This window comes from Neophocaena asiaeorientalis, unplaced genomic scaffold (genome assembly GCF_003031525.2).
Source record: "Neophocaena asiaeorientalis asiaeorientalis breed wild unplaced genomic scaffold, Neophocaena_asiaeorientalis_V1.1 scaffold79, whole genome shotgun sequence".
In the NCBI taxonomy this organism is placed as follows: domain Eukaryota; kingdom Metazoa; phylum Chordata; class Mammalia; order Artiodactyla; family Phocoenidae; genus Neophocaena; species Neophocaena asiaeorientalis.
In genome coordinates, this window is record NW_020175402.1 from 9,196,891 (window position 1) to 9,212,464 (window position 15,574).

General features: G+C 44.8%; 1 protein-coding gene across 2 annotated transcripts in view; it reads left to right on the forward strand.

Annotated features, from left to right (window-relative positions):
• The window catches only part of KPNA6 (karyopherin subunit alpha 6), a 50,927-nt gene extending 36,736 nt beyond the window's left edge, over positions 1–14,191 (forward strand). For both annotated transcript variants that reach the window (XM_024766727.1, XM_024766726.1), the window contains exons 6-14: positions 78–209; positions 1,745–1,833; positions 2,741–2,840; positions 3,238–3,401; positions 3,581–3,659; positions 5,244–5,369; positions 5,688–5,815; positions 6,844–7,022; positions 8,975–14,191. In XM_024766727.1, the coding sequence (XP_024622495.1) occupies positions 78–209; positions 1,745–1,833; positions 2,741–2,840; positions 3,238–3,401; positions 3,581–3,659; positions 5,244–5,369; positions 5,688–5,815; positions 6,844–7,022; positions 8,975–9,162 (1,185 nt within the window). In that variant the 3' untranslated portion in view covers positions 9,163–14,191. The remainder of the gene's footprint in view (positions 1–77; positions 210–1,744; positions 1,834–2,740; positions 2,841–3,237; positions 3,402–3,580; positions 3,660–5,243; positions 5,370–5,687; positions 5,816–6,843; positions 7,023–8,974) is intronic.
• The last annotated feature ends 1,383 nt before the right edge of the window (positions 14,192–15,574 follow it).

Consider the following 15,574-nt stretch of genomic DNA (forward strand, 5'->3'; position numbering starts at 1 on the left):
TTATTGCTGAGCCAGCTAGTAGGCACGGCTGCTCATCTGGAATGACCTCTCACTCATGGCTTTAATCTCACTTTCAGTTTGAAGCTGCCTGGGCTCTAACGAACATTGCCTCTGGAACCTCTCAGCAGACCAAAATTGTCATTGAAGCAGGGGCTGTCCCCATTTTTATAGAGCTGCTTAACTCGGATTTTGAGGATGTACAGGAACAGGTAATGCCCAAATTTAACTTAATTCTTTTTTTTTTTTTTTTGCGGTACACGGGCCTCTCACTGTTGTGGCCTCTCCCGTTGCGGAGCACAGGCTCCGGACGCGCAGGCTCAGCAGCCATGGCTCACGGGCCCAGCCGCTCCGTGGCATGTGGGATCTTCCCGGACCGGGGCATGAACCCATGTCCCCTGCGTCGGCAGGCGGACTCTCAACCACTGCGCCACCAGGGAAGCTCTGGCTTAATTCTTGATGGGACCAGTGGTATAATATAAAGTATATTTTGTCTTTATCTCCAGTTAAGAGGTTAAGAGCAAAGAGCTCCTAAAAACATTGGGATTTTCTTAGTGATAGAAGTGTCTTTTGTTATTCCTAAAGACCTAAAGAGCGCCTTTGGGACACACCTTGAGTCTCTGTGTCACCGCATTAGTGGTGACTCCGGGTGGGGCCCTAGATAGCTTCAGGAAGGGAGGTCTAGTCATCAGAAAGACCAAATTTAGGATTAGAGGATTGGAACTCTCAGCCCCACCCCACCCCGACTCTTCCCACCCCTCCACCCCATCCTCCCCAGGGAGGTTAGAGGGGCTAGAGATTGGGTTATAAAAAGGCTTGAACAGTGAGATTCAGAGAGCTTCTGGGTTGGTGAACACTCAGTGTGCTGGGAAGGTGACGTGCCTGGAGAGGGCTTGGAAGTTCTGTGCAACCCCACTCCTCAACCCATACCTTGCCCTGTGCATCTCTTCCATTTAGCTCTTCCTGAGTTGTATATATTACAGTGAACTGGTAAACGTAAGTAAAGTGTTTTCCTGAGTTCTGTGAATCATTCTAGTGAATTATTGAACCTGAGGAGGAGATTGTGGAACTCCTGAATTTATAGCCAGTTGGTAAGAAGTATGGGTAGCACCTGGGAATTGCAGCTAGTATCTAAATTGAGGGCAGTCTTGTGGGACTGAGCCCCTAGCCTGTGGGATCTGCCCTAACTCCGAGTTACTGTCAGAATTTAACTGAATTGACACAGTTGGTATCAGAGAATTGGTTGTTGGTGTAGAAAAAACTCCACACATTGGGCATCAGAGGTGGTGCTGGAAAAAAGACACCACAATACCCATTTCTCAGCACCTACAGATCATAAAAACCCAACTTCCATTTCTTCCACTGGTTGGATAGAAGTGGAGAGTGGTACTAGGGTTTTTTCCTATATTACTACATATAGGGTTGGTCCTATGAGGCTACAAGAATGCAATTTTCCCATCATTTTCTCCTTTTCTGGGGGATGGGGATAAGGAGGTCTTGGTCTGGCTTCTCTGGCTGCAGTACAGTGTCAGCCTGCCTCCCCCAGTGAACCAGGAACTCTCAGAGTTAAAATAGAGCAAGTGCTCAGTTTTAACAAGGAAGGTACCTGAGCTTATTTAGTGTGTTTAAGGTCTTGATGGGGTGTTTGTCCTGGTTACTGGTGGGTGTCACTCTGTAGTTGTGAGTATAAAGTACTCACAGAAGCCACTAGGCTCTGTGGGTGACAGTTCCATCGTCCCTTTTTTAGGCAGTCTGGGCACTGGGAAACATAGCTGGAGACAGCTCCGTCTGCCGAGATTACGTCTTGAACTGTTCCATCCTTAATCCTTTGCTAACGTGAGTAATTATTATCATCTGCACCTGGGATATCTTTCCGGCAGCCATGTGGCAGATCTTTGGGGAGCAGTTTACCTTAAGACGATGAGTGAATACAAAAATGATAAAAGTGCATTCTCATTGCCAGAGTAAAAGATAGTATCTTTTGAGAGTAAGAAGATTGTGTCACTGGTCTGTGTCTTGTGCTTCCTCACTTTGTAGCACTGTAGAATCTCATGTTGGTCATACCTGTCTCATTGTTGAGCCAGAGGAGAGAGGAAGGACTAGCCCATCTGGAAGAATCTCACCTTCTCTACGGAATGCATTGATTTGCTATGGGTTTATGCCCAGTACATTGGAGAGCTCTGTTGTAAGCCACAGATCTAAGACCCCTTGCAGAGTCATCTGGATGCTCCCATCCCTTCCTCTGTACCCTTATAATAGAGCTACATCTAAACCAAAACAGAGGAAGGAGGTTTTCTTGAGAGGCCACAATCTCATAGGCTACTATTATAACTCCTTCTTGGGCCTGTCACAGAAAATCATTCCACAGTGCATGGCCAAAGCCCTCACACTAAACCTTCAGCTTTTATTTCCAAAGACAACAATACTCTTGTTTAGAACTTGTGGCTGCAGTTAGGGGCACAGTATGTCCTATCTAAACGTTTAGCATGCTTACTCACAGTCCAGCCCTCTGTTTGTCCTTATTAGCTATGGTCTTAATAAGCCACAGCTGGTCCTAATCCTCTGTGAAGATGTAGGTCGGCCTCTGGGGCCAAACAGGCTCACTTAACTTAAATCTATGGGTAGGAAGAAACAGGCTTCTAGAGTCTTAGGGGTCTGATTGGACTTGCTCCTGGGGTTCGTAGGCAACAGCTCTATGAAAAGAGCATCATTGCTCAGGATCTGGCTTTGCTGTCCCCTTCAGGCTACTTACCAAGTCCACACGACTGACAATGACACGGAATGCAGTCTGGGCCCTGTCAAACCTGTGCCGAGGCAAGAACCCACCCCCAGAGTTTGCAAAGGTAAGAGAGCTTCTCTTTTTTTAAAAAAAAAAAAAAAAAAAAATATTTATAGAGTCTTATCCACTGCGCCACCAGGGAAGTCCCAAGAGAGCTTCTTGCCAATTCCTGAGTGAAAGCAGGTTCCTTCATATGGAGGAATTTTGATATGGGAGTTTTCAAGTCTTTGGGGAGCCCTCAGAGTCTCATCCTTGGGAAACTGAAAAAGGCAGTCGTCAGTGAAGTAGCTGATCTCATATGCCTGGATGGTAAAGTGAAAATGTGGGCCTGATGGCTTAATGTAGTGGAAATCTCCAGGTCTTAGACTTACTAAGTAGAGGAGGGCTCAGCGATGTTAGGGTTAGTGGTAGAGATGATGTAACCGTGTTCACCTGAGTCCCTCTCTCTCTGCTTCCAACAGGTCTCCCCCTGTTTGCCTGTGCTGTCTCGCCTACTCTTCAGCAGCGACTCAGACTTGCTGGCAGATGCTTGCTGGGCCCTTTCTTATCTGTCTGATGGCCCCAACGAGAAGATCCAGGCAGTCATAGACTCTGGAGTCTGCCGGAGATTGGTCGAGCTTCTAATGTGAGTGATCTCAGTTAGAAAGGGTACAGATTCCCTAAGCTTCTCCAACTCAGAACTGCAGTCAGCAGTCTGCTGCCCTATCCAAAGGTCTGGAGCCATGAGTGCTGCTGGCCTTGGTGGTCAGCCGAGTTGAATGCCATGTGCTGGCCCTCTACTGACCAGATCGCCCTCCTCTGTAGGCACAACGATAACAAAGTGGCTTCTCCTGCTCTGAGAGCTGTGGGTAACATCGTCACCGGGGATGACATCCAGACCCAGGTAAGGAGGAGGAGGACAGCTGTCTACGGACAAAATCCTTCCCCGCCACAGACTTTGGTCCTGGTAGGAGGCAACGTGATCTAGGAGAGAAAGCATAGGCTTGAGTGAAAAATTCAAGCTCTGCCACTTTCTATATTATTTGGGGGCAACTTGGTTGCCTTCACTTTTTTCTATAAATTGGAAGCAAGTCATCATCCATTGGGTGCTATTGAAGAAAAACTAAATGGAATAACCTGACTCACTACCTGGGACATTGTAAAGTAATTGTTAACAGATTTTGAGTTATGGTACCTTTGAAATACTAAAAGCTATGGAACCTCACCCCTGCTTCCTAGACCTTTAGAATCCCATGTCTCATGTTACTCTCCTGTTAGTAACACTTCCATTGAGAGCACAGTATTCAGTGTTTCTCTGTTCAAAGGCTAGAGATCTGAGTATTCTTTGCGTCTTAAGTAGTTTGCATAATTCTGTGGGATTCTTAACAAATTTCTTACAGGTGAGCAGTCTCACTCAAGCCCACACTCATTTTCTAGGTCATTCTTTTGTGTTTGTGTGTGCACCCATGTGCCTGTGTGTACAGATATTCATAACTTTTTCTGTTTCTACGATTTTTAAGTATAGTACACTGGCATTAAGTACATTCACATTGTTATTCAACCATCACCGCCATCCATCTGCACCACTTTTACATCATTCCAAACTGAAACTCTGTACGCTTTAAATGATAACTTCCCATTTCCCCCTCCCCTCATCCTTTGGTAACCACCATACTACTTTCTGTCCTTAGGAGTTTGACTACTCTAGGTACCTCATATAAGCCGAACCATATATATTTGTCCTTTTGTTTCAGCTAATTTACTTAGCATAATGTTTTCAAGGTTCATCCATATTTTAGCATGTCACACCTTCATTCCTTTCTGTGGCTGGATAATATTCCAAGTGTGCATATGCTACATTTGGTTTATTTACTCATCTGTTGGTAGACACTTGGGTTGCTTCCACCTTTTGGCTAGTATGAATAATGCTGCATTGAGTATTGGCATACAAGTATCTGTTTGAGTCCCTGCTTTCAGTTCTTCTGGGTATATATCCAGAGGTGGAATTATTGGATCATATGGTAATTTTATGTTTAAGATTTTGAGGAACCACCATACTGTTTTGCACACAAAACAGTGCAATGGCTGCACCATTTTACATTCCCACCAGCAGTGTACCGGGTTCTAATTTCTCCGCATCTTTACCAACACTTGCATTGCCTGGATTTTTTAAGGATAACTATTCTAATAAGCGTGAAGTTGTATCTCACTGAAGTTTTGATTTGCATTTCCCTAATGATTAGTGATGTTTGGCATCTTTTGGCATCTTTTCATGTGCCTATTGGCCACCTGCATTTAAAAAAATTTTTTTTGTATATTCTGGATATTAATCCTTATCAGATATATGATATGTATATACTTTCTCCCATTCTGTGATTTGTGTAATTCACTATGTTGATGGTGTCTTTTGGTACCCAAAAGTTTTAAATTTTGATTAAGTCCAGTTTATCTAATTTTTCTTTTGTTGCCTGTGCTTTTGGTGTTCTAGGTCATTCTTAATTGTTCAGCCCTCCCTTGCCTCCTCCACTTGCTGAGCAGCTCCAAGGAGTCAATCCGAAAGGAAGCTTGTTGGACCATTTCAAATATCACTGCTGGCAACAGGGCTCAGATACAGGTAGAACAAGCAGGAGGGAAGTTGTCAGGGGCAGCAGGTAGAAAGGCCTGGGGACATGAGACATTGTGGGATATTGCCCTCTAGAAGAAAAAATTTATTTCCCTTTTGAAATTGGGATCAATGGATGCTATCAGTCAAAGATTCTGTGTAACAGAAGCCAGTTTCCTCTGTAGCGTCTTACCTATGTGAAAAGAACTTTCAGGAAGGGGAAGATGTCTTAATCTTTTAGCTGGTTTGGGGTCTGGATTTGCTTATCCTTCTTGAAGTGACTTTCTTTCCTCCCCCACACCCCACCCTCCACCCCCCAATTCTTCTCAGGCTGTCATAGATGCAAATATCTTCCCTGTGTTGATTGAAATCCTTCAGAAAGCAGAGTTCCGTACAAGGAAAGAGGCAGCCTGGGCCATCACCAATGCCACATCAGGAGGAACCCCTGAACAAATCAGGTATCACAGTCCTTTCCCATTGTCTTGAGTGATATGTGTACTCTACCTCTTGGCTCACCGTTTACATGTGACCTCTAAACTGCCTTTTCTGGGATAGGTCTGCCCCTGTCCAGTAGGGTTTAACTGGTAAGCTGCTAGAGTGTAGCATGGGAATCTGAAGTAGATTCCTATAAACCATGTACCTCTTTTCCCTCCTGGAGAATGGAAACTTATGACACAGACATCTCTCTCCTCTGCCTCTTTCTACCCTCAAGAGAATTTAAATCTATGTAATTCTCAATTATCCATACAAATGAAAGAGAACCATGCTATGGCTCATTCAGAGCAGCTTCTTTGGGAAATCATTTTTGGCAGTGATACTTGGGAGAAGCAAATAGGAAAGCTATTTTGTGCGAGGATGCTCTTTGATTTTGGTTTCCATTATCAACTTGAGTAGGAGTGATGGGAATTGGAGAAGTGCCTTGCCTTCAGCTTGTAGCTTAGGAAGGGGAATATATTCAGTATAAATAAAACCTTAGGAGAAAAGGATAGCCACTGAGTGAAGCTTTTGAGGATACAGGGTTGTAAATGGCATTTTGGACAGGAAAAAGCATAAGTAAAGGTACAAAAATCAGAAACCTGGAGACCTTTACTGTTTGACTGGAATGTAATATTCTCGGAAGGGAATAATGAGAGGGGAAGCTAGAAAAGGTTAGGAACCAGATTGTATTGTTATGACTGTAGAGCTGGGACTACAGAAATTTTAGGCAGGGAAATGATGTGTTCAAAGTAGGTAATACTGCAGCAAGGAGACGTTAGAGACAAAGAGGAGGAATCCATGGCAGCCTTCTACATGGAAATGAACTAAACCAGTAGCATTGGGAGGGTGATGAGTTTGAGATAAAGGATGGGTGGTTATGAAAGCTCAGTCAGAGTGAATTGCTGAGAGCATCGATGTGTGTGAGGGAGACCCAGAGGCCCCATAGCACCTGCCTGGCACCTCCCTTGCCTTGTCTTAATTTAGAACTTACCTGGTCTCTGCCCCTCAGGTACCTGGTCTCCCTGGGCTGCATCAAACCCCTGTGCGACTTGCTGACTGTGATGGATTCAAAGATTGTGCAAGTCGCCCTCAATGGACTGGAGAACATCCTTCGGCTCGGAGAGCAAGAGGGCAAGCGCAGTGGCTCAGGGGTCAATCCCTACTGTGGCCTCATCGAGGAAGCCTATGGTAGGTGCCTTCTCCCCAACCTCACATCTGCCGTAAGTAGAGAGAAACTCTGAAATAGTATACATATGTGAGGGTGTGCGTTTTGAGGGGGTCATCATTGAATGCAAGGTTTTATCCGACCAGTTCCATTTCCTCTGAGGAGCAGTAGATGAGTTCTGTTTCTGATAGGCTCTACCTAGTAAGTAGGTTATGGTACAGATGCAAAAATAAAGCTCCAGAATTGATAGTAGAGTCAGGAGCTGGAAGGCATGTTTTCAGCTGAGTTTCTAGCAGCAAGTTCTTTTCTTTCTTTTGTTTTGTTTTTCCATTACAGTCTATTACAAGATATTAAATATAGTTCCCTGTGCCATACAGGAGGTCCTTGTTGTTTATCTGTTTTGTTAATAGTAGTTTGTATCTGCTAATGCTAAACTCCTAATTTATCCCTCCCCACCCTTTCGCCTTTGGTAACCATAAGTTTGTTTTCTATGTCTGTGAGTCTTTTTTTGTTTTGTAAATAAGTTCATTTGTATCATTTTTTAGATTCCACGTAAGTGATATCATATGATACTTGTCTTTTCTCTGTCTGACTTACTTCGCTTAGTTTGATAATGTCTAGATCCATCCATGTTGCTGCAAATGGCATTATTTTATTCTTAACTAAGGCTGAGTAATATTCCATTATATATATGCACCACATCTTTATCCATTCATCTGTTGATGGATACTCCAGTTGCTTCCATGTCTTGGCTATTGTAAATAGTGCTGCTATGAACACTGGGGTGTATGTATCTTTTTGAATTACAGTTTTCTCCAGATATATGCCCAGGAGTAGGATCGCTGGATCATATGGTAGCTCTATTTTTAGTTTTTTAAGAAACCTCCATAGTGGCTGCACCAGTTTACATTCCTACCAACAGTGTTGGAGGAGTCCCTTTTCTCCACACCCTCTCCAGCATTTATTATTTGTAGACTTTTTAATTTTTTTGGCTGCACAGCATGGCTTGCAGGATTTTAGTTCCCTGACCAGGGATCGAACCCAGGGCCCCGGTAGTGAGAACACTGAGTCCTAACCACTGGACTACCAGGGAATTCCCTTGTAGACTTTTTGATGATGGCCATTCTGACTGGTATACGGTGATACCTCATTGTAGTTTTGATTTGCATTTCTCTAATAATAGTGATGTTGAGCATCTTTTCACGTGCCTATTGGCCATCTGTATGTCTTCTTTATAGAAATGTCTATTTAGTTTTCTACCCTTTTTTTTAAGATTCTGTACACCTACAACACACATTTTTTAAAAAATATTTATTTATTATTATTTGTTTTTGGCTGCGCTGGGTCTTAGTTGCAGCATGTGGGATCTTTAGTTGCAGCATGCAGACTCTTACTTGTGGCATGCATGCAGGAACTAGTTCCCTGACCAGGGGTCAAAACCGGGCCCCCTGCATTGGGAGCACGGAGTCTTACCCACTGGACCACCAGAGAAGTCCCTTCTGCCCATTTTTTTATTGGGTTGTTCGTTTTTTTGTTATTGACCTATACAAGCTGTTTGTATATTTTGGAAATTAAGCCCTCATCGGTCGCATCGGTTGCAAATATTTTCTCCCATTTTGCAGGTTGTCTTTTTGTTTTGTTTATGGTTTCCTTAGCAAGGTCTGTTAGTGCTGGATTGACTCATCACTCATCTCCAAGAGATTCAGAACAGTAATGGTTTGCCCAGGTTAAAAGCAGAATCGGGACTAGACTCTCCGGTTTATAACTGACATTTTGGTCTTTTTCCTTTCGTGTTATGTCATTTTAGGTAAAGATCTCGGCTCTCCTCTTTCAGATCAAAGAGAGATCTGATCATATTACTTGTGTTTATAAATGCTAACATAACTCAGGGAAGGAAAAAAATAGATTGTTTTATGGACCCAGAGAAAAGCACTCAAAGTTTACTCTTCTCCTTCCTTTCTTCTTGCCACCATAGGCTTGGATAAAATTGAGTTTCTCCAGAGCCATGAGAACCAGGAGATCTACCAGAAGGCCTTTGACCTCATTGAGCACTACTTTGGCGTAGAAGATGATGATAGCAGCCTGGCTCCCCAAGTGGATGAAACGCAACAGCAGTTTATCTTCCAGCAGCCTGAGGCCCCCATGGAGGGCTTCCAGCTATAATGTCTGCCTCCGGGGAGGGGAGGGGATGGGAAGCACCACCAACCAGCGGAAAGGCAGCCCTCTGGTGGGCGGGAAACCAGCCCTCCCCACCATCAGCCACCACACACCTCTGCTGCCCTGGAAACTGTGCTCTTGACCTGCTCCGCCCCCTTCCCTGGAGGGAGCACCCTCTGGACAGACAGAACCATCTGAGGCTCACATTTGGGTTTTGTGACAAGAAGGGGACGTGTTGGGTTTTTCTTCCTTACACTAGATTTTGGCTGCACATATGTCTTTAACCCAGGAGCCCAGGGGTAGACAAAGGAGGACTGAGGTAATCAATTTTGCACCGTTTTTATTTTTATTTTTATTTTCTTTAGTGGTGACTTCCTTCCGTTTTATCTTCCTTCATCCTTCCCAGTCCTCTGCCCTGATCTCTGTAACTCTTATCTTGGGTACTTGAGCAGATGGAATATTCCACAGGTCGGGGGTGGGAGGGGAGGGGAGAAATCCAAAACAAAGTGTTCTTGCTTGGACAGAATATTAATCTTGTATGCTTGGATTGCGTTATTTAATTTTTTTTTCTTTTGCACATTTTTCTTGTATTACAATTGCTCTTTCCCAGAGCCATGCGTTCCTGGTTTTAGGAATCCCAGCTGCCAGCATTGTCTGGGACTAGAGGCTGAGGGGGAGGTCACCATGAGACAAAGTCCCCTCCCTCCCTTAACCCCTTGCCCAGACCTCTTTAGTTTGGGAGATCCCCTTCACTCTCCTGGGGCATGTACACCAGTGGGAGTGAGGGGAGAGGAACACAGGCCTTCAGACGGGGCTTCCCATGTGTCGCTACTGATCCCATGTTTCCTACCCACCTTCCAGTGGTGCGACCCAACTTCATTTGTTTACTTGAAAATTCCCCTCAGAGTTGAGATGAACCTCTGAGGTAGCTGTATTTTCTCCTAAGCATGTGACAGAGGGCTGTGGTCCTTCCTTTCTCCTGAGGAGAAAGTCCTTGCTCTGGTGACCCATAAATTGCAGAGGAGGTTGGAGTGAGAGTGTCATGTATTGGGATAGCCAGTGGATCCCTGCCTTTGGCCTTTCTTCTTCTTCCTCTTCCGTAGTTGGATCATGTATATTTTACTTCCAAAGGAGAGAATGTCAAAAAGTTCTGTATTTTTTTATATTCTATATATTACGTAGGTCAACCTTAATTGGTCTCAAGAGGAGGAACTGTCTCTGTAATTTCTGTAAGTGGGATACTGTGAGGAAGACCAAAAAGAGATGTGGAAGCTCTCTTGCTCAGGAAGCCTGACCTTGATCCTTCTCCTCTCTGCTTGGGTTCCGGGCCACCACCAGGGACCAACCCTTAGCTCTGGAACCTTTATATAGCAGAGCAGCTTGGTCTGATTGTCCTAGTACCTGAATGGAGGGAGCAAGGATGGCCCCAGGGCCCGGTGAAGTCTACCACTCTAGTCCTTACCACTGAGCAAGCATCCTGCTTACATCAGGAAACCCAGAAAGCAGTCTGCCTCCTCAGATTCAGTCTCAAACACCTTTGTCCACATAAGTTATCACAGATGGCTGCCGTGTCTCCTATCTGAGATATTTAGCAGCCTCAGGACTTTTTTTGAGAGTGATTGATGTCTTCCCTGATTGGGATCCTTGTACATGGTTTGGATTTTACCCTTCCTGTGACAAATATAATCCTAATGCCTTTTCTTTCCCCTTTGAGTAGAGCTACTGCAGTGCCTCAATGGCTTGCCTGTGTGCTTCAATGGACTACATGTGATAGTAAAGCCCAGGTGTTGGGGGTGGGGTGGAGGAAGTTGCTGGCTAAGTGTAGGCCAGTGGTGGAGCTGAAGGCACAATCTGCCCTGTCCCTGCTTCCCCACAGAGGTCGGGCAGAGGTGCCCTGCTCCAAACTGTATTTTCCCTTCCCCAGGAACAATGCCATTCTTGCTCCCATTGCTACACATCCCCCTCTGGCTCAGGTGAAATCCATGCCACTCTGCTTACAGATAAAACATTCAGTTGTTTTTGGCCACTGGTCTTGAATTTGCCCTCTCTTTCCAGTGTTGAGATCTAACTCCAGAGGCATTTTCTGAGAAAAGTGGTTGCGGCTGGTGGCTATCACTGAAAAGTGACACCAGTGCTGTACTGCCTAAGTGAGTCAGACGCTGCTCTGCAGGTTGGGCATGATAACTACCAACCCCACTCTCCCAGGTAGGCAAGGCGCAGGACCCTCTTCACTTGGCCTGCCGACTCCATTACAAAACCATTTTCCTACAGTTCAAAAGAAAGCCACCCCCCACCCCTTGTCCTTGTCCAAAGGGCAGAGCATTTTATTTTAGTAAGATCTACTTTGTACATCTCTAGCAATAATTAAGTCCCCTGACATTGGGACCAAATTCTTATCGTGAGACATACACATCCTGCCTTCCCCAGCTGTTCCTCCCAAATCTACTTTTGCTTCAGATCTGGGCCGTGCACCAAAGAGAAGACTGTTGATCATGGGTTACTACTCGAAGCCTGTTTTCTACAAGGACTCCAAAGGCTGAAGTCTCCCAGGGCACGAGGACAAATTTCTCTTCAGATAAACATGGCCTCTAGGAGCTTTCCTTTGTTAGTGTCTTCCTCAGACCGTGCTTTCCCACTGTATTCCTCTGATCCCCTTTTCAGTCAACAGGTGAAGTTCTTCCAGCCCACAGAGGCAGTAACATCATCTTTTGTGTCTCCTTCTCTCCTTTGGCCATCTGGGGAAGCAAAATATTTTTTAGCCCAGGCTTGACAGCCACTCTTCGTGGGCAGTCCCCATCTGGACTCCAGACCCTGGCCTAGGTGAAGTCAGAGCTTTCTGACAGATTTCTGAATGGATGTTTCAGGGATGGAGGGGCTCCCCCACCTGCTGTAGGGAGTAGCCTGAGAAGACTTGTGTTTGGAATCTTAATACTTTGGCACATAGCTATGTCCATTTTAAGATCTCTGGTGGGTTGGAGATACTTAGGTGTGGATTAAGGGGACAAGGAGCCTTTTTCTTAGCTCAAGTGTTCAAATACTGTTTTGAACAGTGCCAGCTATTCTTTATTGCCAGCCCTTCTGGGCGTCCCACCCCCATGTCATCTTCTCTAGTATTAACAGGCTCTCTGGTCTTAGAAGCCTGCCTTCAGTTCTGAGCTATCCCCGCTGACTGACCGGCCATGGTATTGGCTGCAACCTTCTGTTAGAACCACATAGGTTCCACCCTCACCTGGCCAGCCTAGTTACTTGAGGCAGTGGGTACAAAAGACCCTTCCAAGTAACAGGTGTTGATGACTTCAGCTTTCTGGGACCCTTTGTGTTCCTCCTTACCTAGAACCTTTAGATCTACTCCTGTTTTCTTTTCCCTGGAAGCCTCTTTCCAAGAGCCCTATTTAGAGCTGAACTGCACAGATTGTAGCTGCTACCACACTTAAGGAAGAGCGAAAGAAGGCTCTCAGGCACTGACCTTCATTTTCTCTTAAGCCAAACCAGTTTAATATGGAAACTCTAGCAGGATGAACTAGATTTCAATTTTCTCATGTCTGCCTGCCCTCCCCATACACTGTACAATTACCCGTTTCCAGCAAAATAGAAGGGAAGGACATGAACGCCTAGCAGTACTTACCTCCTCCTCCCACAGGCCCTTCTTTGAAGGCCTCAGCTCATTTGTTCAGGCCATGTCTCTTTTCCCCAAGACTCACTCAGCTTGGTATCCATCGTCTTGAATATTCCTCAGTAGATTCATCTTGTGGGCTTGGCTTCTGGATTCCCAATTGAAGGCAAGGAGCCAGATTCTCCAGGTCCTTGCAGGCACTACAGGGACCCATAGGGAGAAGAGGCTGGCTGGGGACCTCAGGATTGTGTGTGCCTGTCTGCCTCCCTGGCAGGCTGGGGAAGGGTGCAAGGCTCAGTGCACTGAACCATAGGAAAGCCTCACAACCAGTAGCAGCATCTTCCGAGTAGGACTATCCTAGAAATAAGTGCATTGTGAGACTGAGAAATTGCTCAGAATAGGTTTTTTCCATAGCCGTTTTAGGATTGCACATTTTAGACCAATCTTGTCCAGTGTTTTTTCTGTCTTAACTTTTGTATTTTTTTTGTTAAGCCAACAAGCTGAGAATTTGGCCCTGCGGGGATCCATGTGGTAGGCAATAGCTGCTCTTTGGCCAAGGCCTTCATAAAGGATTCAGTCATCCCATTGGCTGTTCCCTAGACCCACCCCCAGATGAAGACCATGGTAAGGGAAGAATTTTGAGGTCAGTACAAACCAAGTAAGTCTGTTAATTAAAGCTGTTTTCCTCTGAGAGGGCATCTTGCATCAGGCCTGGGCTACATGCAGAATCAAACCTGGCTGTGAATTAGAAGAGGCACCATTAAATTTGGGGCCCAGAACATCCCAGGAGAAAGGTTTGTGTAGTGTGTCATAAAGGTCATTTGGGCGAACCTCACTACTTCTGGGCCAGCCTGACTGCTGATGTCCACATTAGCACATTCCTGAACCCCTCCGCTAAACTCTAGCCCTGCTCCCCTATGTAGGTCAGATGTTCGGCCTCTGGGTTTGGGAAGAGAAAACTCTGCCATGGCGACAATCCTCAGGCCCTGGATTTGGGTATTGGCTCTTTTAGCCAGATTTGTGGGAACTGCTTTTGATTGAACCACTAAAGAAGCAAAGGGGGTATGAGGTCCCAGTTACCCAGGACAGACCAGATGTCCCTCAAAAACAGCTTGGGTTCCCAGCTATAGACCCTAGGAAGGTGAATCAAACCTTTTCCCTTACTAGTTTTTCTTTCCGAATTTATTTGCTTTTAAGAACTATAAACTCTGGCTATTGTTTTCCATGTTCTCAGGGCCCCTGGGTAGACAGACAAAGCTTGATGATTTCAGAGCAGATACAGGCCAAGAAACCATGGCATTGAGTGTGCTGAGTCCAGACAAATGATATTTATATACACATCCAAATTTGAAGAGAAAATGTATTTCTTTAGGTTTCAAACACTGTAATAGATATAAAGCAAAAATAAAAACCTGTTGCAAAGTTCTAAATCGTGTTCTTTGGAGTGATCCTAGACTGGATTTTTTGGAAGTCACTGAAGTGAGGGTGCTTAAACTTTTGACCTAACAGTGGAATTAAGAATTGTTACAGCCTGCTTCTGCTATAAAGAATTTTTGAAATCAGCTTTATTGAAATATAATTGACGTACAGTAAATGGCACATATTTAAAATGAATAGCTTGTTAAGTGTTGACATATTTGCATCCATGAAACCATTACCACAGTCAAGAGAGTGAACATGTCCATCACCTCTAGAAGTTTCCACATGCCCCTTGGGAATCCCTCCTTTCTGCCTAACCCCCAGCAACCACTGATGGAAGCTCTGGCTCTCACTGTGGTTTAATTTGCATTTTCTAGAGTTTCTGTAAGATTTTCACATTTCATCACCACTCCACAGCCCTTTGAGCCCAAAGTAGTTCACAAACTCCTCACTTTGGTTTAGATCAATTCCTAAAGCGGCGATTACAGACTAGCAGCCAAAAAGTTGATACAAGCCAAAAAGGAGGGTTTTGGTTGGCTGACAGAGTACGTTTTAAGTTTTAATTCGTTGCCAATATTAAAAGATGTTTCTATATTTTAAAAATATCTGGCACTCCTGGGCCTGAGTTTCTGCATGAAAACAATCTGCAAGAGCTCTATTACCCATCACCATCACCACCATTCCCAACCACCACTCCCAGAGGGCTCCCTTACTCTGGCAGGCGCTAATGTTGCCATTTTCTCTTACAGCAAAGAAGAAAGTAACTTTTAAACCCATGTTTCTATCAAATTTTCTTATTCCTTGCCTGTCTGTTCTTCTCATTACCCAGCTGGCCCCTGGAGACCACCATTGACCCTTCCTGGTGCACCACTCCACCTCTCACCCCATGTATACCTTGTCATATTATGTTCTTTATCTCTGCCTAGAACACCCTCTTCCTATGGAAATCCATGAAGGCCTGATTCATATGTTACCTCCTCAAGAGATTTCCCACATGCTTTTCTGGAAATAATGAGGGCCTTGGTTTTGAGAGACTTGAATTCCAACACTTTCTGAGCTTGAGTTCCACCTTTATACTGTTATACCAATATTGCCTCTCAGTGTTACCTGGCAGACACTGCCTAAGGGGTGGGAAAGAGCACTGCGCTGAAGTCTCTTCAACTAGGGGAAATATTTAACATCTTAAGAGCCCTAAAAAGATGCCCAATTTGCACAACAATTTAAAACATTCTCTGCCTTCTCAGCCCCCAGACTGTTGCTAGGCTTTAGGACTAGAGTATTTAGCCAACAGTTCTTGAACGTTCAGTGAGTTGTAAGTAAATAATTTCAACACCTCATCACTAATGCTGTAATAGAACTCTGTCTAGACCCAGGGAGCTAGGACAG